Genomic DNA, 22,733 nt, shown 5'->3' with positions numbered 1-22,733 from the left:
AGATACAGGGCAGGGTTATGAATACACTTCCTGCCAACGCTTCTCTACGGATGAGTTATTGCACCTCCACTAAAATGGCTCAGATGTTGGAAAGGTAAGTGTATTTGTGGAAGAAAGGCACAAGACTAAAGAAAGTATCATTCTCAAAACTGAGATGTTAGGAAATCCCATACCTTGGTAAAGATGCACCTGGTGACTTTCTGTAGTATGATTATGCTTAAAAAAAACTGAGGATTGCTTCCTATAGCGGGAAAGGAAGGACAGAGGAAGATCTAAATGTTGTCCAACCCAAGGACTTTTATTTTGCCATGCTTGACGCGTATGACAGTGTGTGGTGGTTTACTGGTTCTAATGTGAAGTCTGAAACCTGTACTGTTATGAATGGATAACTCCATGAATAGACGGACACTTCACGTCTCCAAAATTGTTGAAAAAGGGGTGTTTAGTCGCCCCCCCCTTCCGCCCAAAGAAAAAAAGTGTGTTACTTTAAGGCAACATCTCCTCCATGTTTTTCTCTCCAGTAGTAGTACTACGAGTCAAATGTGTGATGTAATGAGGTGATCATGGCGATGGCTTCCTGTGTTGTGGATCGACGGCCGACACGAACTCTCAGGACCAAGGTGGGGTGGTTGGGTGCAGAGCTTCAGGGTCTTCCTCGTGTAAAAGTTTATTCCCTTATCAGTAACGCTGGGCAGGCCCGAAGGCCGGGTTACACAACCACCACACCGAGTTTGTGCTGACACAGCTGGCGTTCCAGTTTGCTCTACTCACACTATCTAAAAGCAGAATGCATGTGTGTGTGTGCTTGTGTGTGTGTGTGTGTGTATATATGAAACTGCAAGTGTGTCAAAAAGTTGTAGAACCTAAAAGCAAAAATAACTAAAAATAATTAAAAATAAACCCAAAAAACGAGAAGACTTTGGTCCATGCAATATCTAAGTTGGCCGTTTTTCGATTATTTTTAAGTTTTTGTTTGAAGTCAAAGAGCACCCTTGGTTGTCCTCCCCCCCTCCTCTTGCGGAGATGGTGACCTCCTGGTTCTGTCTTTGCCAGGTTCTACCCGTTCTCCTTCCGCAGTACCAGTGATGGTGACCCCCCCCTGGTTCTGTCTTTGCCAGGCTACCACACTGCCGGTTCTAGCCGTTCTCCTTCCATAGAACCAGGTGAATGCTATGGTCGGGCATGCTGGTGGCAAACACCAGTCCTGAGTCATTGTCCCCGTCCAGTCCGTTGAGCCAGGCCGTGACGCCGGGCAGGAAGCTGGAGCCGCGCTTGGACTTGCGGTAGGCGGGCAGCGGCCAGCGGCCCGTGATGACCTCCGTCCTCAGGTCCATCACGTACAGGTAGCTGTGGTCAAACAGCAGGGCGAACACCTCGCCGAAGCTCAGCAAGGAGAGGTTGGGCATGTGGTGCGTCTTGATGACCCTGAGCACCGCGGCGCGGCGTGGCAAACGGAGAGATCGGGAGATAAAACACAGATAGGTAACTTGGTGTTAGTGTCGAGACGTGGAACAGGTTGCTTTATGTTGGAACTTTAAATACAATCCATCTTTATTTGGTTTTCCTTCAGTAACATCACAACCACAGGTAAAAATAAAGAACAGTGAGGCCATGATGTTTAGTCTTTGCATTAATCTCACTGCTTGCTGTGAGCGTGCCAAAGCTCTGGAGGAAAGCTGCTCACGAGGGAGCTAAGACTGGGCGGAGACGGTTGCCGAGGCTGGCAGCCATGGCGTCAGTTCTGGGGTTACCTGAGGATATCGAAGCTGGCGAAGTCCCACTGGTAGACGCCCAGGTCCGAGCTGCAGATGACATGGCGCCCGTTGAACTGCAGACGCGGCTGCAAGCAGACGCTGCGGTCGTCTGACACGGCCAGGGTCTTCAAGCACTCACAGTTGATCTCCCTGCCGATGGGCCACACCTAAGGGAGCACAGCAGCAATAAGCCATTTAAAAAAAAAAATGCTGTTAACTGCTGTGTGATTACAGATATCAAGACACGGCAAAGTTGAAAGTCTGTTTGCTGCTATCGCTAACTAAAAAGCTAACAATGTTACTATGGTTACCCACTCAACTAAGGCCCTGCTCCTCAAGCTCTCCTCAGAATGCACATGATTCCACAGCTACTGCCTTGGTGTGAGACGGCAAACCACCCCACTATTTGGTGGAGCCGACTCAATGGATGACTATCCGGCCAGTGTTAAAACAAGCCTTTAGAGACCCCTTGTGGGTGGAGTGCATATTAACACATCTGGGTATGCATTGGCTTGGCAATTTCCAATTATGTTTAGATAGAAAGATAGATAGATAAACTTGTATTAATCCCGTGAGGGAAATTCAATTGCCAAGCAGCAGGGAAGTGGAAATAGCATTCAAGTATATACATAAACATAAATAAAAAAAAAAAATTAATACACATTTGAAAAAGAAATTAAATAAATAGACACCATAGTGCAGCGTACATTACATAAAGCTGAATGTTTGGTGGTTTACCTTGATCTCATACTTATCAGCACTCAGTAAGGTGTAATCCCCTGGACTGTGCATCATGGACTCCACCTCGCTCATTGAAAGAATAACCTGGAAGAAAGGAAAGGGAGCAAAGAGGCGAGCAAATTTACATTCAACTGGAAACTTGCCATTCAGTTTCAGTTTCAGTTTGTTTATTTGTTGAAGAGGTACAGTGTACATTAATAAACATTGAAATGTAAATGTAAATGTACCCAATTGTAGCCAAAAGGCTAGTTTCTACTGGCAGTCCCCCTGCCAGAGTGTTAATGGCTAAACAATTTAATTCACCATCGCCAACTTCACAAAGGTCTTCTCCCAGCCCCCGAAAAAGGATGAGCAAAGATGGAAAAACGTGGGGGGTAAGGTGAGCCTACCTTGGTGACCCACTCCGTGTGCCCGGTGAATGTGTTGAGACATGCCCCCGCCGAGAGAGCCCACACTTTGACGGTGAAGTCGGCCGAGCCGCTCACCAGGGTGTCCAGGTCGTCGTTGTAGTCGACGCTGAAAACTGTCGAGAAGGGAGCGCAAGGGAAGACGAAGAAGGGAGAGGGGAAGGGTCGAAGAGAGGGAAAGGAGAGAAGGAGAGATAGAGAAGGAGCTGTCAGCAGGTTTCACTCAGACACATCAGTCACAGCAGGACTCGTCTCTCACCTCCTTCAGTCAGGACTGAGTGAGTGAGTTAGAGAACATCCCACTCACTCACTCAAACACAACAGCTGCTCTTCTGGAAAGACTGCCGTCGCTCACCTTATGTTTAAGAGATACTGAAGAAAGAATACATTCTCCACAATTTAGAAACTAAACGTTTCATTCACGATGTGATTTAACTCATTATTGCCAAATCAAAACCAATATTGAACCGTCCTAAATACAACTGTGAAGCAATGAATGAAGTTTGATTACTTAGCAGAGTATCAGGCTCTCTCCACACCTTAGAGAGTTGCCATTTTTGCTGGCAAACTGCAAGCATGTCTATAGAATGTATCTACTAAGTACAGTATATCTTCAAACTATTTACATTTCACATCGCCAGGATTAATGGCAGTTGCACACACCGCTGTCAAACGTCGATATGTAATGTGTATACAAGTACACATTAACTCAATGCAAATTTTGACCACAGAAGCGTACAGGTAGAAAACCCCTCAATTCAAATAGCTCCAGGAAACGCCTAGAGATGCAGTCGTGAATGTCTGAGGTCAAAGGTCAGCCCGAAACTCAGGGGACCTATAGGAAAGGTCAGCTGGTCGCAAATGGCCACGGGTATTCTCGGAGCAGGCAGTAGTACAAAAGGTTATCTGGTCATCTACACTACCTCCCCAAACAACAGTTAGCCGGACTAACGAGCAATATGATCGGCTTTAACAGCATGCGCAATAAAATACGTTAAAGAATCACTTCTTTTAAGTAAGCCTATCAGAACACCAGGTTCTGATACGATGTTGATCATTTTGTATTGCTCCTGCTGCTTGCTTTTATTGATTTTATGTAAAGCACTTTGAATTGCAAATCTTGTACGAAATGTGCTATATAAATAAAGTCTTACTTGCTCTTAAGCCAAACCCTAGCACTGAAAAGGTGCTTAACCGCTGAACATTTCTCCCCCTCTAAACTGGAGTGTGAATTAAGATGGAGTCTGACCTCTGTGTCAATGCTCTGTGTAGTGTTCGTCTGTGTTTGTATTCAGCTGAGGCTGAGCACCCACCTGCCCCTGTGTGCCCGCGGAACTGCTGAATCTTGGCACCCGTGCTCCACTCCCAGCATGCAATGGTGTTGTCAAACGATCCGGTCACCAGCTTCTGCTCGTCGAATTTCACCGTGGCGCAGGTGTGGGTCTGGATCCCGTATATGCACTGCCCAGTGCGGACATCCCACAGCTTTGCAGAGAGATCATCTGAGCCTGCAGCCAAAGGCAACACACTCTGATAAGAACACCAGCTATCCCCGAAGCAGTATCAGACAGGCACCCAACTACACATACAAAATAGTGTAGCTCAACCAGCAATAAAACCAATTACACATAACAAAACTATGTATTTTTAAAGAGGCAGTAACACTTAATATCTGAATTACCAACTGCGTCACATTGCTGTGTATTCACAAAATACAACTTATCCAGAACTAGAGCATTGAATAATGTTTTGGTTTTGATGGTGTTGTTCCTACCTGTGCAGAGGAGACCATCTTTGTAGTAGAGCGCATAGACCCGGGCGCTGTGGCCGATCAGCGAGGACGTCTCGAAGGCCTCTTCCCCCTTCAGCTGCTTCATGCGCAGCTTGGCCTTCAGGTAGATGCACTTCCAGTGCTGTGCGTCCTGGATGGCGTCGTCGATACGCCAGCCCAGATCGCAGCACACGCCCTGCCACACCTCCGTGCAGGTGCCGATCACCTTGTTCCACTGCTTGCACACCAGGCAGCAGGTGAGCAGCGTCTCTGGGTCCAACCAGCGCAGCAGGTAGAATGTCAGCTCCAGGGGCAGCAGGCGCAGGAAGTCCCTCTTCAGCAACGTCTCCAGCCCATTGGACAGGTAGCGGAGCTGGGTGGCGCCGCTCAGGGAGATGAGGCGGTCCAGCGACTGGTTCCTCTGCTGGTCGCTCAGTGTGACGTAGGAGGCGGAGACTGATTCCAGCCACCCCTCAAAGGCCGCCTTCTCCATGAGCACATCAGAGCGTCTACCTGCAGAGTGTGGGCATGAGATCTCACCTTCAGAAAGCCTAATTGGGGCCTGCACATACAACAAGACTTCATTTGTGTTGACAGATTCACACACTCATGCATGCATTACAATTCCAAGAACGGGCTGTGCACCATCACTGCTATCAGGAATAGCTCTGCTCTGGTGACGGGTAACAGTAAAACATTCTCCTCTTCAAAATCAAGTTCAAGATTAAACGCCTTACGCACAGTAGTTAAGTAGATCACAGTCTATACAGTCATGATAAGTAGGTCTGACACATAACCCTTTAGTAATAAGTGCAAAGTCCCGAGGCAAGGAACGTCTTATTCCAACTGACGTAACATGCATTTATTAAGGCTGTCAGACCAGCTGACGCAGAGCATACTGTCCACACTTGACGTAGGACCCATAACTAACTGTGTAGCAGACACTCAGGCAAACCGACAACATGGTTGTTATCCAGTAAAACGTATAAAATGATCCACTAACTAAAACACTTATAGGCATTAGCTATACATACCGAGGCCGCACCTCCGACTCAAGTGAAATCGTGTAGAAGTGTGAACTCGGCATTGGCTTCACGTAATCGACGGAATGCGAATAGCCAGCAAGTTACAAAGATAGCTAGCTAACGTTGCCTTTCCCAATGCCGAGTTCAGCGACAACTAACGTCACACAGTGCATTGGTTCAGTGTTTAGCTAGCGCTGACACAGTACTTTACAACTCAGATTACGCCAGTTAACGGTTAACAGAATTATATGTTACAAGTCTACAAGGCATATTTGTGGGTGTCTAGCACTACTCACCATTTCCAGTAGAACGGGTATCAGTTGTGAATATTATGCTAGCTAGCCAACAGAAGAGCTAGTTAGCTAGCTAGCTAGGCAAAACCGACGGGAATATTAGCAAAATGATAGCTAATGTTAGCATCAAACATAAAACCAGTTGATTTGAAAGGCGATTTCCTTGCCTCGCTGTACAACACAGATTATCTGAACACCATAATAAATATGTGTTCACTGAGAGGTAAAAGCGTTTGGTCCACTCAGTTGTCAACTCGTTTTCGTTGGGTAGCGAAAGCTTCCTAGACTAACTAGAGTTAGCTCGAACAGCTAGCTAGTGTCAGCTAGCTGTCTAATTTGTACACATGATTTATGAAAACCACATCTATATTAAGAACTGCAACTTAAAAATAGCAAGCATCGCCCAATTATCTACATTTGTTTGTTCGTGCTTCGGCGTAATATTATTTTTAACAGCCGAGTAAGTCGTTTTCATACTTAATTTTCTAGAGTTGATAATCTAGCAAGCTAAACTGTTATTGTAAACCACCCTCACAGGTCCGCAAGTATAGTCTATGGTGAAGTCAGCAACAACACAACCCCTATCTAGTGGTTAGTACTTCAAAATATAAGGCTGTTCTTCAAATGAAGACGTGCAACATTTTACAGTTTGTCAGTTTTACAGTCAGGCTTCCCAGTGTGTGACATTTAGAAACTACAAAACGATTTCTGTAAAAAAAAAAAAAAAAAAAAAAAATGTGATATTCATTGACTGTGTTTATGAAGTCATGAAATGAATTGTTTACTATAATTAATTAATACATTCATTGTTTATAATAATGTACTAACATTCTGTCTTGAAACTTAATTGGGTTTTAAATTGGTTAAATATATTGTAACCCCCAAACCCCATAGGATGTAGGCTGAAAATAAAACATTCTGTATTTTATTAGACAAATCTGCAAATGCCAGCATGCACATATAACTAGGCTTACTCATAAAAATCACTACAAGAATCAAAATAACTTAAAGAGGCTATTTCTCCTAAGTTCACCACAGCTGCAAGATGAAAGGTGTTTTGTCTCTCTATCATGTCTTCTCCAGTGACCAGAAAAACATAGTTAATTGGATTTGACAGTTGATATTGTGTGATATTAGTTTTGATACAGTGATCAAATGTAGCCATGTCCTTACAAATAAATACGTATTAATATATGAAATACATCAATTTGAATTCAGTTAATTCCCAGATGAACCCAACGTTTTCCTTTAAATTGGGAGAGGCGACTTTTAACTTAACAAATGTACCTCAATTGGAAATAGAAATAAAGGAAACTCTTATTGCTGCTGTGTTCGTGCTGATCAGTGGCAGGAAGTCATAAAAAGGAAATTGACTCTAAAATAGGCATGAGGTGTGTCTTTGGGTTGCCAGATGTGCATTTGTGGGTCTCCACTAGAGGCCCGCTCACCCGTGGGAGCACCGCAGGACACGCGGGTCCCAGTGCTGAAGAGTTCGATGCGGGCCACACACCAGGTATGAAAAAGTCACGCACACACACACGCACACACAAACACCTCCTATACGTACTGTGAGAGCATCTGTCTTTTTACTGACATGTTTACATTGCTGCATAGCAACATATCACTTTGTGTTGAATCTACCTAGTAGAATAAATAAGTTATTTAAACAAATATTTGAAACTGTATTTCCGTGTCAGGGTTTCTCTCTTTTGCTCTGCCCTCTACAGTTATGGCACAGCGGCTGCCGAATAGGTGAGAGTGTGGTAAAACCAGCCAGTGGGTGAGGTGGCACACAATTTTCTTGGATTGCGGAGTGTGGGAAGAAAATGATGCATGTGTCGGAGCAATATAAAGAGACATGACTCACGGCACTCCCAAACAACATAAATGTATAACATGAAATTAAAGTATTTTTGTTCTTAAATCACAGAATGTTATTCATGTTTGCAGCAAGAAATAAGCTACGTTTTACGTAAACAGGCGCAAGAATGGTGATTTTCCTGGGACCATGGGAGCCTTCACGAGCAGAACTGGAAAATCCATCCCGTGTTAAGGGGCATATATACCTTTGCAACTGCGGTTGAGGCTGGCCGAGCAGTAGCCTCGAGGGACTTGTTTTTGATTAGAGTTCCCTAACGTCACGTTAAAATATGAATTGTGCAAATTATGAATAAAACACAATAAAGCGGGTCAAAGCAATGCTGCGAAGGGTTTGTTATATTAATTTTAACGAAACAAAGTTATGCAATCATATAGCATACAACTCATGGGCTGGTTACAGTCTTCTTCAATGTGGTCCATCTTTTCTGGGTGTAGCAACCCATCCTGTGCAGGATTCCATGACCTTTTGACTCCTTTCTCTCTGGCTCAACTTTCTTCAGTTCATTCTGTTCCGCAGGCTCTCTCGATGTGACGTCATTCGCGTTATCTTGCATCCAAGCAGGGTTCTTCGTCTCTTCCTTCCTACTATTTTGCTCTGCCTTTTCAGCTCTCTTTAGTGCTGCTTTTGCTTGCTTTTTCTGCTCAGCTTTTCTAACCCTCTTCTCCAGCTTGGCAATCAGTCTCAGGTCTTTCCATCTGATTACTTTTGCGATGATGTCTGCCAGCCACCCACCGTTTCTTGGGCCTGAGTGTTGGGGCGGGATGACCTCGCAGATCTGGCAGGTCCCTTTGCCTTTAGCAGCTGCGGGTGACATTTCTTTGTCATTTGTGGGTCTGCCACACTCACATACGCCAATGGCCGTGACAGGTCCCTGGGGAAGGGAGGTAAATCAAAACAAAGCTTGTGAATATTAAAAGGCTAATGTGCCTTTCAATGCTCATAGCCAGTCCTCAGCTATGAGAAGGATAAAGGTGAACAACAATTATGATGTAGAGCAACAACTGGGCCTACAGCATGATGGGAAGTCTACATTCTTGATTCTTTCTGTCAGTTTTTCCCCCACTCATTTGTTTATGGTTTAGCTCAGAAATTTAAAAATTACCTCATGTCACCAAAAGGCCTGTAGCGCTGAACTGAAAAAACTCAAACTACCTGAGGATTAATATTCCAGATGCTTCCAGATTTTCGGAAACTCCACCATTTTCTGCGCGTCCCACAGTAGTTCTCCATTGGGGCATTTCCAGCTGCGGCTCCCTCCATGCCCTCTGGGTTGTTGGCGCACTGGAGACGTGAATGCAAAATAGATTTAGACATCACATCATCCAGCTCTCATCTGATGTGACATGAATGTGACAGCAGAGGGAAGGCAACACGTTGCTTGGATGCCATCAAATTTACTACAACCAAGTATGTAAGGCAACTATAAGTGGAATGATACCTGGTGCAGAAGAAGATAAATCATGAAGAACCTTTGTTCCCACCTTTGACTCTGGTTGATTTCCCAGCTCCTCCATCACCTTTTCTATCACCACAGACGTCTCGCTGGACAGCACAACTACTTCATTCTCCTTCATATATTGGTCCCACACCATTTTCATTTGCACCATCTCCCTATCCACGACTATTATCTCCATTTCAAAGTCATCCCTTTGATCTGTCAGGACACACTGTAGTTCTGTCTGTTCTTCTTCAAGAGCTGTGTCACGCTTCTCGTGCTGCGCCTTGTTGATCCTCACTTCTCTGTCCGTTAAATTACCTGACAAGCACGTCCTAATCATCCACCGTGCTCTTTCAATGTGAGATTGGATATTGGGGCTGAGGGATTTCATTGTTGTGTTGATTTCACCTGCCTCTTTCCCCAGCAAGTCTCTTATCCTAATAAGTGCTTGATTAAGTGTAGAATTTGAATGACAACGTTGTTCCACCTCGGTTGCTTCCTGGGCAGCTCCAGCTGTTGCTGGCCAATAAACGTTTGGTTCTGCCATCTCCTCCACACTCCTACAAGTAGAAACAGTGTAACAGCGTAGGTAGACAATGAAGTGACAATGTCTGAACTTTTTGCTAGCCTGCTTATCTGCTTTCCACTAATGTCACCTGTGTGATTCGCCTCAGGTACTGACCTAGTCAGGTGGCACTTTGCTGTTCCCTTTATGTAGCGTATTGTAGGGTATTATCAAGTGTCAAGTAATCTAATTACTTGACACTTGATAATAGTGTTGAGATGCTTTCTTGCTCACCTCTGAACCGGGCGAATGTGGCAGGTCTGTAACAGACCGCTGGAATTGAAGAGATTTGTTCGTGTTGCGGTCTACAAGAAGTAGAATGCAAGAATTGATTTCGAATGTTTCACTGTTTCTATGACATTTCCTCAGAATTGACACGTTTGGAATGCTCAGTTGGCTACAGCATATTATAGCCTACCGTTCTTTCATGGTTCAAACGGAGAATAGTTGCGAAAAATAAAGTAGCGAAGCCCATACTAAAGCTGACCCGTTCTCATAAGAGATCAAAGGAAAAACGAATAGAATATACGTCATCAAATTTCGCTAAACAAAATCCGCATGTAAAACAGAAAGAGAGCCTATAAATAAACCCGTGACGATACGGTCCCAGCCTACGTGTTATCGATCTGGTAGCTCTTTCATATTCCAACTTTTAATGGCAATAGGCCTACTAATTGACATTTGAATTGTATTGCTGTGTGTTTACACAGATCACCAAAACCTTTACTCAAGTAGGTAAACAGTAATGTCAAGCCTTAGGCGTGCGATATTGCTGACGACCAGCAGAAGGCAGTGTGCTTAAGCAATTAATAGTGTATACGTTTAATTGTAGGTAAAAAAAAGCTATGTTGTAGACAATGTTGAAACCAATGCAATACTTATGAACAAACACATCACTAATCCTAATCTGTATGTCGTTTGGATACAGCAATCTATCAAATTAGCATACTTAACATTTCACAATGGTTCTATATGGTAGACCTAATAAAATGTACGGGGGGAAAGTGTGCTGAGACAGAGCAAAAACTTTTTGAAGTGAGAGAATGTCAATCTTTCTAGTTTGTGAGAGAAGAAGATGTTTTGTACTGATAGGAAATTATTTCAGAGTTACGTAATAATAGATATAAGCCTACATACAGTATACACACAGACAAACAACGTCAGAATGACCTGTGTCAGAATGACCTATGATTGCAGAACAATCGCTTTCAGTCTTGTTAAAAAGAAAGGCAACAGCCTCTTAGCTGCCTTAAATATAAACACAGTCACTGTAGTTAATATGGGCAGTCTTAATGGGGTCTGAATTTACTAGGCCAGCTCACCTCCTGTTGTCACTAAATGGTGACATGAATAAAACCCATTAGAATTCTATGTCCATGGAACAACACCTCACTTACTGTTTGTGCATCTTTTCATGGAAATATGACAAGTGACTTGTTTAATGTGTTACGTTTCTTTTAATAAGTGTTGGATATATACATCATGTTTTATTTAGTGCACGAGAGAAACACTTGATTCTTGGCTGCCCGATAACAATAAATAAATGGCTAAGTCCAGCATTTTGTCACTGTACATTTCAAAGGCAAAATGTAGGTAATAACTTGGCTCATGTGCAAAGTAAAATGTGCATGTGGGTGACAAAGACCTCTATTAACAGTCAAAAACACAGTTTGGCATATTGGGTATAATACACAAAAGCTTTGTCTTTTACAAATGCAAGCCTGCTTTAAATAGAAAAATAATACTTTTCACAGCAAACACACTTTGTGATTGTGCAGTAAGGAATGTCAAACAAGTTCAGTGTTTTCATCATAGAGGTCGTTCAGGAGGAACATTAGAAGCCACAACAAATATATGGAATTCATGAACAAACATGGTTGTGTTCGAAGACTGGAGTTAATCCAGTCCTCCTATTGGCAATGGCCTTACAGTGAGATGACGTTTATCTGTACAGTCCAGTAAATGTATTAGTTAAACAATTTGATCAGTGTTTTATCTAACTTTCTGCAGATCAAGTCAGTTGATCTAGTGCGTGTTAAATGTGGTATACTTCATGTCCTGTGTGAAGCTGTTACCTTCGTCAGCAATCTAAAGATCAACTCACACTACAGCTGACAACACCTGGAGTCCTGATATCAAGAAATGACTCTGTAGTCCCTCAGCGTCTGCTTCAGTGGCAGGTCAACTCTCAAGGGCAGGACTCCTGTGGAAATGTCCTCAGGTGCTTCATCATCATCTTCATCACCTTCATCATCTTCTAAAGGCCAATGTCACATAGAGAAGCAGCACAGCACAGCGCAGCTGGTAACACTGTCCATTCGAGTGTTGTTTTCAACAAACCATGAAAATGAGATATTGAAGCCAGATGTCCTTGATCTTGCTAGCATTCACAATGTCCATGTCCACAACTCCATGTCCAACCAGGTGCAGGGACAGACAGCCTCTGTCTCAGAGAAGACAGAGACACAGCAGACATCTACAGGCACCTGAGCAGAAGACCAGAAAAGGAATGTATTGAGATGAGGCAACATGTGACCGGAATGGAGGTTACTTGGGTAAGGAAAGGCCGATGTTGAATTTACACAATCAAGTATGAAAGTAAAGACACTGTGTATAGATATCTACCCAACAGGCCAATGTTGAATTCACACAATCAAGTATGGAGGTAAAGACACTGTGTATAGATATCTACCCAACAGGCTAATGTTGAATTTACACAGTAAAGTAAGGAAGTAAAGAAAATGTGAATAGATAGCTACCCAAATTCCCCAAGCCTATATTATTATTATTAAAGAAGGCAGCATTCTAATACCACAAAACAGACACTGATACCACAGCTGAGATTACACAGGTCTTTTCTTAGAGGTCTTAAGCTTTACATGTAGGTAGGCTGAGACAGAGTGTAGAATGTGATGAGGGAAAACTCTGCCTCTCTAGCAGGCAGATACCTCTACACCAGGCCGTCGTAGAGGGACAGGGCCTGGACGATGGACGGGTCGGCCTTGGAGCCCTCCTGGAACTCCTGCAGTGTCAGCATTCCGTCGGCATTCTGATGACAGCGGAGCGGCCATCAACACAGGCAACAAAAGCTTATATCATCTTCTTTTCTTTCAAAGCGGATCATTTTTCTCAAGAGGCTTACTCATAAAGGACTTTATAGCAGCCTTGCTTACAAATCATGACTAAACACAAATGTCATTTAGATGAGGCACATGTCGGTGGAGGTTTTGGTCACGGTTTGTAGCGGATGATGAGCGGTTTGGGAGAAAACTGGCTACTTTATGGGATATATTCTGCCTCTTCACCAACACTCAAGCGGCTGAGGGTGAAAGCTGAGGTGATCTTTATAGAATCTGATCTGTTGGGGAATCAACTGCAGTGGGTGAAATGGGGCGAAAAGCTAGCGAGAGGGAATGCTGAAATGAAGTTACATAAACAATCACAGCTCATGTGAGAGCGAAGAGTTTGAAGAGAGGAGAGATCATGTGAATTGAGGATGTAGATACAATGTGAAACGCAATACAAAAACTGTTCTTAACAGTAAGACTACGTCCTCGTATGATCCGTGTTGTTTGTGTACCTTGTACCTGCGCTACGTATTTACCACATTCAGGTGGTAGCAGAGCAAGGGTGCATACCTTGTCCATACTGGCGAAGATGCGATCTACTCTCTTCTCAGGGGTGTTCTCCTCTTCAGGCAGCTCCACTGTGTTACCCTGCAGTCGGAATGCCGTGGGGGGGGGGGGGGGGGGGGGGGGGGGGTGGTATGGGGAAATACAGAGCAGTCATGTGACAGACACAGTGATAAACGGAGAGATGGGGAGGCCTCGTCATGCTTTGGCAATGCTGTATCCCTAACGTCTAGATGAGTTATCTAATGGAGATCAGACGGCCACAGAACAGAACAATGCATCCGCATCCATCCCATGATTCCTCACTAACTGGCACGTGCCGTTATGCAGTCAGCCATGCTGTGGCACAAAACAACTGACTCACCACCATCTGGTAAATGGCATCGACGATGTTCAGCATCTCGTCTCGGGTAATGTAGCCATCGTTGTCGAGATCGTAAAGTTTGAAAGCCCCTACAACAACAATAAATGCAGGTGCCTTAGGAAATTAGAACAGTGTTGTGCATTATGCAACGACAACACTCATTGTCATTTAAATTATATCCTTACAGCCATATAAAACTGTATGTATGTGCATGTGTGTGTGTGTGTGTGTGTGTGTATGCATTTCTATGTATGTGCTAGTGTAAGTCTGTGTGTGTGCATGTGTGCGTGTACGTGTGCGTGTGCGTGTGTGTGTGTGTGTGTGTGTGTGTATGGTTTCTGCATTTTGTATGAACTCAGTACACATGTTAAGTGGAAAGTGTCTATAAGAGAGTGGGAGGGCAACATGATTGCATATGTGTACAAGCAAATATAAGCCGGAGATAATACCAAACCATGCATGCTGTGTCACGTGATGTTACAGGTCGAAGGTCACAAGACTTACATCTGAGCTTCTCATCCAGCGTCCCTCTGGAGGTGACTGACAAGGCCTGGATGAATTCAGCGAACTCGATGCGGCCATCCTACCGAGCCAATAAGATTAAGAGGAAAAGACTTACGTGGTAGAGGAAGGAAACACGAGATACATCCAAAATGTGCATCTCATCCAAGGCAGAGTATATCTAATGGCTCTGGGGACCCAATACTGTCTCTACAAACAGAGCGGATGCCATCCTCCTCAAAAGCCCATTTCACAAATTGACCGTGAAGGACTTGGCATACAGAGACCCAGGGCTGTGTTAGTGAAGCAAGAGAGATGAGGACATCTCTTCATAGAGCAACCCAATAAAACCAGTGGTGTAGTCCAGGGTATAGGCAGATATATACGTAGTATACCCACTTATTTTACAGTCAGCATTGCGCATACCCACTTCTCAAAACAGAGCGTTCCTGTGCTGTATGGGCTGCTTTAATTTTTTTCAAAATTAAGAGTATACCCACTTCTTCAGGGACCACTACACCACCCAATGAAACCGTCTCAGGGTCAAAACATTAAAGGTACTTTAAAGGTACCCTACAAACTACAAGGAATTAATGTGATGCTCTAAATGAGCCTTTAAGTAGTTAATACACCTCAACTTAACTGCAGAGAGAAGTTCTTAAGACAGCTGCTGAGACTAGTGATGGCATACTAATGGTGAGAGAGAACCATCTGAATAATAATAATAATAATAACATTTTAATTGAAAGGTGCCTTTAAAGATCCTCAAGGTCGCCGTACAACAGCCAACAATACAGTTAATTCAATTTTTTTAAAAGGAGCAATTGTGTTGCAATGAAGATGCTGAAGATGTGACCAGAGCTGGGAGAAGGGGTGATTTGCTACGACATGTTAATGGGCCTCCTCTATCTCTGTGCCAGTGATGCCCACAACAGCCCTAATCTCCTCCACTAACAACAGCTGGTACAAACAAGCACAAACAGCACCCAGCCCAGCCCAGCCCAGCTCAAACAGTGATGCCATAGCAGCTCAGACCTGGGGTTTTGTTTGTCTGGGTTTGATTTGATACCAGCCCTCAGTACACAGAGACTCTAGTCCCTCTAGTTCCTACTTAACATGAGTTTCAAATCAAGCCCAAAACGTCGCTTCTCTTTAAGCTTTGAAACTGATGCGAAGCTATGAGCAGGCTATTGTGCTGTGCTTGAGGTCATTGTAGGTCAAGTCGATTTTTGGTATTGGATGGATGTATGGAAATCATGCTGTGTTTTTATACAGCCGCGGAAAAAATTAAGAGACCACTTCAAAATTATCAGTTTCTCTGGTTTTACTATTTATTGGTATGTGTTAAAGTAAAATGTACATTTTAGTTTTATTCTATAACCTACTGGCAACATTCCTACCAAATTTCAAATAAAAATATTGTCATTTAGATCATTTATTTGCAGAAAAATGACAATTGGTCAAAATAGCAAAAATGATGCAGTGTCTTCAGATCTCGAATAATGCAAAGAAAACAAGCTCATATTCATTTTTAAACTACACAATACTAATGCTTACACTTAGGAAGAGTTCAGATATCAATATTTGGTGGAATAACCTTGATTTAAAATCACAACTTTCATGTGTCTTGGCATGCTCTCCACCAGTCTTTCACATTGCCGTTGGGTGACTTTATGCTACTCCTGGCGCAAGAATTCAAGCAGCTCGGCTTCTTTTCATGGCTTGTGACCATCCATCTTCCTCTTGATCACATTTCAGAGGTTTTTTATGGGATTCAGGTCTCGAAAATTGGGCTGGCCATGACAGGGTCCTGATCTGGTGGTACTCCATCCACACCTTTACTGGCCTGGCTGTGTGGCATGGAGCATTGCCCTGCTGGAAAAAACACTTCTCAGAGTTGGGGAACATTGTCAGAGCAAAAGGAAGCAAGTTTTTCTTCCGGGACAACGTTGTACTTTGCCTGGCTAAGGGTTGTAAAAGACCATAAGGATTGAAAAAGCGGACTGGATGTTCTTCTAAGTTCGTCTTCTCTGATGAGTCCGATTTCACAGTAGGTGCAAGACTCTCTGGCTTGTAGGCCTCTCCAGGTCTCCGTCTAACCATCAGACGACCATGTGTTGGGCAAAGCTGAAAATTGGACTCATCAGAGAAGACGAACTAGAAGACCCTCCAGTCCGCTTTTTTCAATCCTTATGGTCTTTTACAAACCTCAGCCAGGCAAAGTACAACGTTGTCCCGGAAGAAAAACTTGCTTCCTTTAGCTCTGACAATGTTCCCCAACTCTGAGAAGTGTTTTTTCCAGCAGGGCAATGCTCCATGCCACACAGCCAGGCCAGTAAAGGTGTGGATGGAGTATCACCAGATCAGGACCCTGTCATGACCAGCCCAATTTCGAGACCTGAATCCCATAAAAAACCTCTGAAATGTGATCAAGAGGAAGATGGATGGTCACAAGCCATGAAAAGAAGCCGAGCTGCTTGAATTCTTGCACCAGGAGTAGCATAAAGTCACCCAACGGCAATGTGAAAGACTGGTGGAGAGCATGCCAAGACACATGAAAGTTGTGATTTTAAATCAAGGTTATTCCACCAAATATTGATTTCTGAACTCTTCCTAAGTGTAAGCATTAGTATTGTGTAGTTTAAAAATGAATATGAGCTTGTTTTCTTTGCATTATTCGAGATCTGAAGACACTGCATCTTTTTTGCTATTTTGACCAATTGTCATTTTTCTGCACATAAATGATCTAAATGACAATATTTTTATTTGAAATTTGGTAGGAATGTTGCCAGTAGGTTATAGAATAAAACAAAAATGTACATTTTACTTTAACACATACCAATAAATAGTAAAACCAGAGAAACTGATAATTTTGAAGTGGTCTCTTAATTTTTTCCGCGGCTGTATGTGTGAAGTTGAAATGCTTTATGTTTTTTTTTTTTTAAATGACTACTTCAATGCAGTACATTCTGAAATCTTGTGTGAGTAATGCACTAACAACAAGCAGTACATTGCATACTCTCTACATAGGCTTTCTAATGACTCACAAAAATGTCAACACATTTCTGCTCCTCGAAGGCAAACCTTGTAATCACACTGTGTGGTCTCTTACCTTATTCTCATCAAACACGTTAAAGACGAAAGAAGCAAACTTGGTGGGGTCTCCGAAGGGGAAGAACTGCTTGTAGATCTTCTGAAAGCCCGTGGAGTCCAGCTGTCCGCTGGGACAGTCCTTAATGAAGCCTTTATACCTGCGCACGAGTGGACACGAGGAAGGGAGAAACTTTTGACCTTTAAAAACTCTTCAAAAGTCTATAAATATAAAGTCAGTAAAGAAAAAAAATTCAAAGAAGAAAAAAAGATATCACGAACATTCTGTATCAGTATCATAAGCCATCAGTAATCAAAACCGGAAAATGAAAATACTATCCATGCCAACTTGAACCAAAGCTGTTCTAACTCACTATGCTTTTTCAAAGCCGGGAACATTATCCACCAGCTTATAATAACCACTTCCCACCACGATTAGGAAGTAGGATAGAGTGAACATGAAGCCAGGGATACCAAAATAAACATTGAAGTAGCCAGAGGGAACTGGAATCCTTGATAGAATGAAATGAAAAAAGATGCTCTAATATTTGATCAGATTAGGTCTAAACCCTCAGCATAAAAGTGAATATTTTTGAAACTTTAATATAAATGCATAATGTCTCCCAGGCATTGTGCAACCTGCTGGATTCCAGATCTCCTGTCCTTTGAATATCAAATACCAAGACCCAGCAGACCTGATGCATGACTGGAAGCGACTCAAGCATCGATCAAAGTACAGACAAACTGAAAAGCTGCTCCTGCCACCGTGTCAGAGACAGAGTTAACAAGTTGACAACATGTCCAACCTGGTGCTCCCTTGGGCTCTTGGACCCGTGTAGGGTTGGGATGCTACCGCTGGTGCCACAGCTCTTGGACCCGTGTAGGGTTGGGATGCTACCGCTGGTGCCACAGCTCTGGGCTTAATGGTTTGTTTACACAGGACAGGACATGCTGGTACAGTCTCCTATCAGGAGCATTATATCTCAGGTGGAGAAGCTCAGTCTCCTATCAGGAGCTTTATATCTCAGGTGGAGAAGCTCAGTCTCTTATCAGGAGCTTTATATCTCAGGTGGAGGGGCACAGTCTCCAATCAGGAGCTTTATATCTCATGTGGAGAAGCTCAGTCTCCAATCAGGAGCTTTATATCTCAGGTGGAGGGGCACAGTCTCCTATCAGGAGCTTTATATCTCAAATGTACCTCACACAAATGTATAACCTACACCTAAATTATCAGTAAATGCACAAATAATAAAACGTTTTTTTTTTTTTTGCTGGTTGCTTAACTTATTTATCTTTAATTTGTAGGGTCTTTTGCGTGGTTTTACAGTTTCCTATCAGGAACATTATATCTCAGGTGGAGAAGCTCAGTCTCCTATCAGGAGCTTTATATCTCAGGTGGAGAAGCTCAGTCTCCTATCAGGAGCATTATATCTCAGGTGGAGAAGCTCAGTCTCCTATCAGGACCTTTATATCTCAGGTGGAGGGACACAGTATCTGGTGAGCAGAAATCCATTTATTGAAGTGACACAAGGATACAGCCCTGCAGTCTTGTCAACTCCATATGCCTGGACATTATGGCTATCTCTGTAAAGGCAAAACAGAATCTGCAACAAATGGCTGTTCTCAGTGTGTCTGTATTTGTATGTGTATGTGTATGTGTTTGTTCTCAGGGTGAATGTGTGTGTGCGAGCGTGTGTGTCTGTGTGTTTGTGAGTGGTGTTTGTTCTCAGTGTGTGTTTGTGTGTGTGCGTATGTGTTTGTTCTCAGTGTGTGTGTGTGTTCTCTCCGTGTTTGTGTTCATTCATGGGTTTATGTTTTTGTATGTGCGTGCTCCTCTGTGTGTGTGTGTGTGTGTGTGTGTGTGTATGAGCCCCTCTCTCTGTGGGTGTGAGAATGTGTGTGTGTGTGTGTATGAGCCCCTCTGTGTGTGTGTGTGTGTGTGTGTGTGTGTGTGCTCCCCTCTCTGTGGCTGTGAGTATGTGTGTGTGTGTGTGTGTGTGTATGAGCCCCTCTGTGTGTGTGTGTGTGTGTGTGTGTGTGTGTGTGTGTGTGTGTGTATGAGCCCCTCTGTGTGTGTGTGTGTGTGTGTGTGTGTGTGTGTGTGTGTGTGTGTGTGCTCCCCTCTCTGTGGGTGTGAGTATGTGTGTGTGTGTGTGTATGAGCCCCTGTGTGTGTGTGTGTGTGTGTGTGTGTGTGTGTGTGTGTGTGTGTGTGTGTGTGCGCTCCCCTCTCTGTGGGTGTGAGCACGTATGCAGGTGTGTCTGCACGAGGACCAGGCTCCAGAGAACAAGAACATGTACCCTGATCACCTTTCCACTTGATTTCACTTGCATCAGACAAGCTAACCTTGTTAACTGCCCTTGGGGTATCTGTGTTGATTTCTGTGTAAAACTTAATGAGAAATGTTCAAAGCCAATCAATATATTTGCCTCCAACCCCTTCTGGACCTAAATTAGACACCATCTCCTAATGCAAAAATGAACATGGTTTGAATTACAATTCCAGGTTATAAATTCTGCCTTCTAAATGGTTGAGATTACTTTAATGAACAGAACATGTTGTAACAATATATTTGGACATAGACACTGCTAGTTTTTATGACATTGGAATATGTTTTTTTTTTTTTTATTCTTCCATTATAAGCCTTTTAAAGGGGTAGGGTATACAATCTCTGTGGGGTTTTGCAGGCTGGGATCTCTGACTCTCTTGGGCCTATTTTGCACTCAGCCACCAGCATATTAACTCAGCATACCTCACACCGGCCTTGAACATGAAAAAACACAACCTGAAAAACACAACCTGAAAGCTTCCCCCTGTGACCTGCAGAGCTTAAAAAAGAAATGAAACACAAAATAGCTTTTTTCGGGATCATTTCTCCCCTGTTAGTAATAAGAAGGTTACTTTGCCCATGCACAGAAGGCCTAACTGAGTTCTGTCAAGCTACCTACAAGGTCTATACTTGGCTACTTAACCCTGTGCAGGAAAAAAGCATAATGTACTGTAATAGACCTCTACCTTAGAATTGCCTGTTATCAACTTATCTTGCTAATATCATGTAGGTATGTTTATCTGTTTAGTATGTGTATTTATGTTTAGTATCTATATTGTATATTTATTGTTTATCTAGTAGGTATACTACTCTGTCTTTTCATATTTGTATCTAAATGTTCAGTACTTATTGTTAAGTTATGTTATGTTATATCATGTTGGAGTACTTATATGTTTATATGTTATGTCTTGTTATGTTATGGTAGTGTGTTATGGTGTCCTGTCCTAAGAATTTCAGTGCCCAGTCCAACTCTGTTGTTCTGTGTATCTGACAATAAAAAGACTTGACTTGACTTGACTTGATTCAGATCACGGCTTCACCATTTTTTCCACTATTTGCATTTTCTATTTTAGTTGCTCTGCAATATCCACCCCACTCAATACCTTAATCTCACATTTACTTTTCTCGTGTGTAGCAAAGTTCAGCCGGTGGCTGCGTACACAGAAGAGGTGGAGGAGGATGACTTTGGCTTTACTGTCGCGGTGACCCGGCCCTGTCTCCTCATCACAGCCAGCCGCCAGACGCTCCCGGAGACGAGGACGGAAGGTCAGAGGGAGGCGAGCGTAGCGGAGCCCTGCTAATTCCCTAAAGCGCGTAGGCTGGAGCCGTAAACATCCCTCCCCGAGACCTCGGATAGCACCGCAGACGCCCAGGCTAATGCCTCCAGTTAGCCGTGCTGTTGTGCCGTTACCGCGGTGATATTAGTGTGAGTGACACAATTAGGGTGGGAGCTCACGCTGAGGAACAGAGTGTCAGGGGGGGTTATCTTCAGTTTACGGCTAAATGCAATAGGGTGTGGAGTATCATCTCTCCGATGGGTGCTGGGGTGTGTGTGTGTGTGTGTGTGTGTGTGTGTGTGTGTGTGTGTGGGAGGGGGGTGCACAAAGTAATGGGAGGCCGTAGAGGACTATGGGGGTTTGTGAAAGAGCCAACCTATGACTCTATTAGCAGTAAAGAGCACTAAGGTTATCAGAGCCCTCCCCTCCACCCCACCACATGACTCAGTCGTTACTCACCAGCACTGTGTCCAGTGAGGACACATTTGGTTTAGTTTATGTTTGTCGACGATGTGGGGTAGCACAGCGAATGGTGGACTGAGCCCCCTTACTGTAATACTCTCGTCTTCTTACTGACCAAAGCAAGAATCAGCCAAGGAATTCAGCCCAGCAATTCGGCTTCTATTGTTTGTGGCATACTATCAGTGGCATATTAACATTCAACTGCATTCAAATCCCAGAGGGCCCAATATATGCAGGCATGCAGTTAACCGAGACTAAAACCACTGTACTGAAGCAGATGTGAATAACAATGCCTCTCTCTCTGAAGCACAGGCTACTGTGAGGCAGTCAGTCTCTGAAAAAAGGCATTGCTGTCAGGGTTTTTAACGGCAGAATAAAGTGCCCCGTCTACTCAAATAACACACATGGAGCTAATGAGAACAGAAAGGAGAGAGAGAGAGAGAGAGAGAGAGAGAGAGAGAATGCATGACAGAGAAAGAGAAAAAGGATGGATGGACAGATGAAAGGAAGGAAAGCACTTACCACTGCTGCACTTCTTTTTCTGTAACTGTGGAGAAACAGAAAAAAGAGCCAATTTGAGATGAGTGCAGACAGCAAAACAAACACTGACTGGGCAACATTTCCTTTCAGATCAAATCTGCACTCAGACAAGTGGAATTACTACTTCTAAAAAAGACACAGACAGAGACAGACAGTTTTGCAAGCAGAGGGAATATCTGCCTGGTACAGAGAAGCCAAACACTAAACATACTGCAGTCTGAACATCAAGCCTGTCACTCCTCTCCTCTCCCTTCAACACGAGCGTCATCTCACACACATCAGCACTAAAGTGCAGTACAGTGGGGAGTTTGTTGCTCTCTCAGACGGCAGACACATATTGCAGAGTGTCGTCTCTTCCACATCAGTAATAAAGTGCAGTACAGTGAGGAGTTTGTGTTCATAGCTAAGCTGCTCTCTCAGACGGCTACTTTAAGGAGGTGTTCATGTTCATCTCTTTTAGACTGCTACTGGATTGGCAGAAGGAGTAAACGACAGAGAGTGTCGTCTCTTCCACATCAGCACTAAAGTGCAGTACAGTGAGGAGTTTGTGTCTATCTCTAGCCTGCACTGTAAACCCAGACAGTTCTACTAACTCATTAACATTATGTATTCAGTACTTAAAACCTGGTATTTAGTTGACCCAACTTAAAATGTATTAGTTT

General features: G+C 43.5%; 2 protein-coding genes across 2 annotated transcripts in view; both read right to left on the bottom strand.

Annotated features, from left to right (window-relative positions):
- Positions 1-277: 277 nt before the first annotated feature.
- Positions 278-6,525, bottom strand: fbxw2 (F-box and WD repeat domain containing 2). Its single transcript, XM_080842421.1, has 7 exons — positions 5,995-6,525; positions 4,677-5,186; positions 4,216-4,410; positions 2,885-3,018; positions 2,493-2,579; positions 1,752-1,921; positions 278-1,425 (listed from the first exon to the last, which is right to left on the bottom strand). The coding sequence occupies exons 2-7, from the start codon at positions 5,164-5,166 to the stop codon at positions 1,137-1,139; spliced, it is 1,365 nt and encodes a 454-aa protein (XP_080698547.1). The 5' UTR covers positions 5,167-5,186; positions 5,995-6,525; the 3' UTR covers positions 278-1,136.
- A 5,711-nt stretch (positions 6,526-12,236) lies between these two features.
- Positions 12,237-22,733, bottom strand: part of ncs1a (neuronal calcium sensor 1a) — a gene marked incomplete at its 5' end in the record, with an annotated part of 17,749 nt that continues 7,252 nt past the window's right edge. The window contains 7 exons of the mRNA XM_080841612.1: positions 12,237-12,362; positions 12,825-12,925; positions 13,515-13,592; positions 13,873-13,961; positions 14,377-14,455; positions 17,486-17,624; positions 22,054-22,078. Of these exons, the coding sequence (XP_080697738.1) occupies positions 12,827-12,925; positions 13,515-13,592; positions 13,873-13,961; positions 14,377-14,455; positions 17,486-17,624; positions 22,054-22,078 (509 nt within the window). The 3' untranslated portion in view covers positions 12,237-12,362; positions 12,825-12,826. The remainder of the gene's footprint in view (positions 12,363-12,824; positions 12,926-13,514; positions 13,593-13,872; positions 13,962-14,376; positions 14,456-17,485; positions 17,625-22,053; positions 22,079-22,733) is intronic.

This window comes from Sprattus sprattus, assembly GCF_963457725.1.
Source record: "Sprattus sprattus genome assembly, chromosome: 7".
In the NCBI taxonomy this organism is placed as follows: domain Eukaryota; kingdom Metazoa; phylum Chordata; class Actinopteri; order Clupeiformes; family Clupeidae; genus Sprattus; species Sprattus sprattus.
Note: the sequence above shows the minus strand (reverse complement) of the source record. Positions and strands in the feature narration are given on the sequence as shown.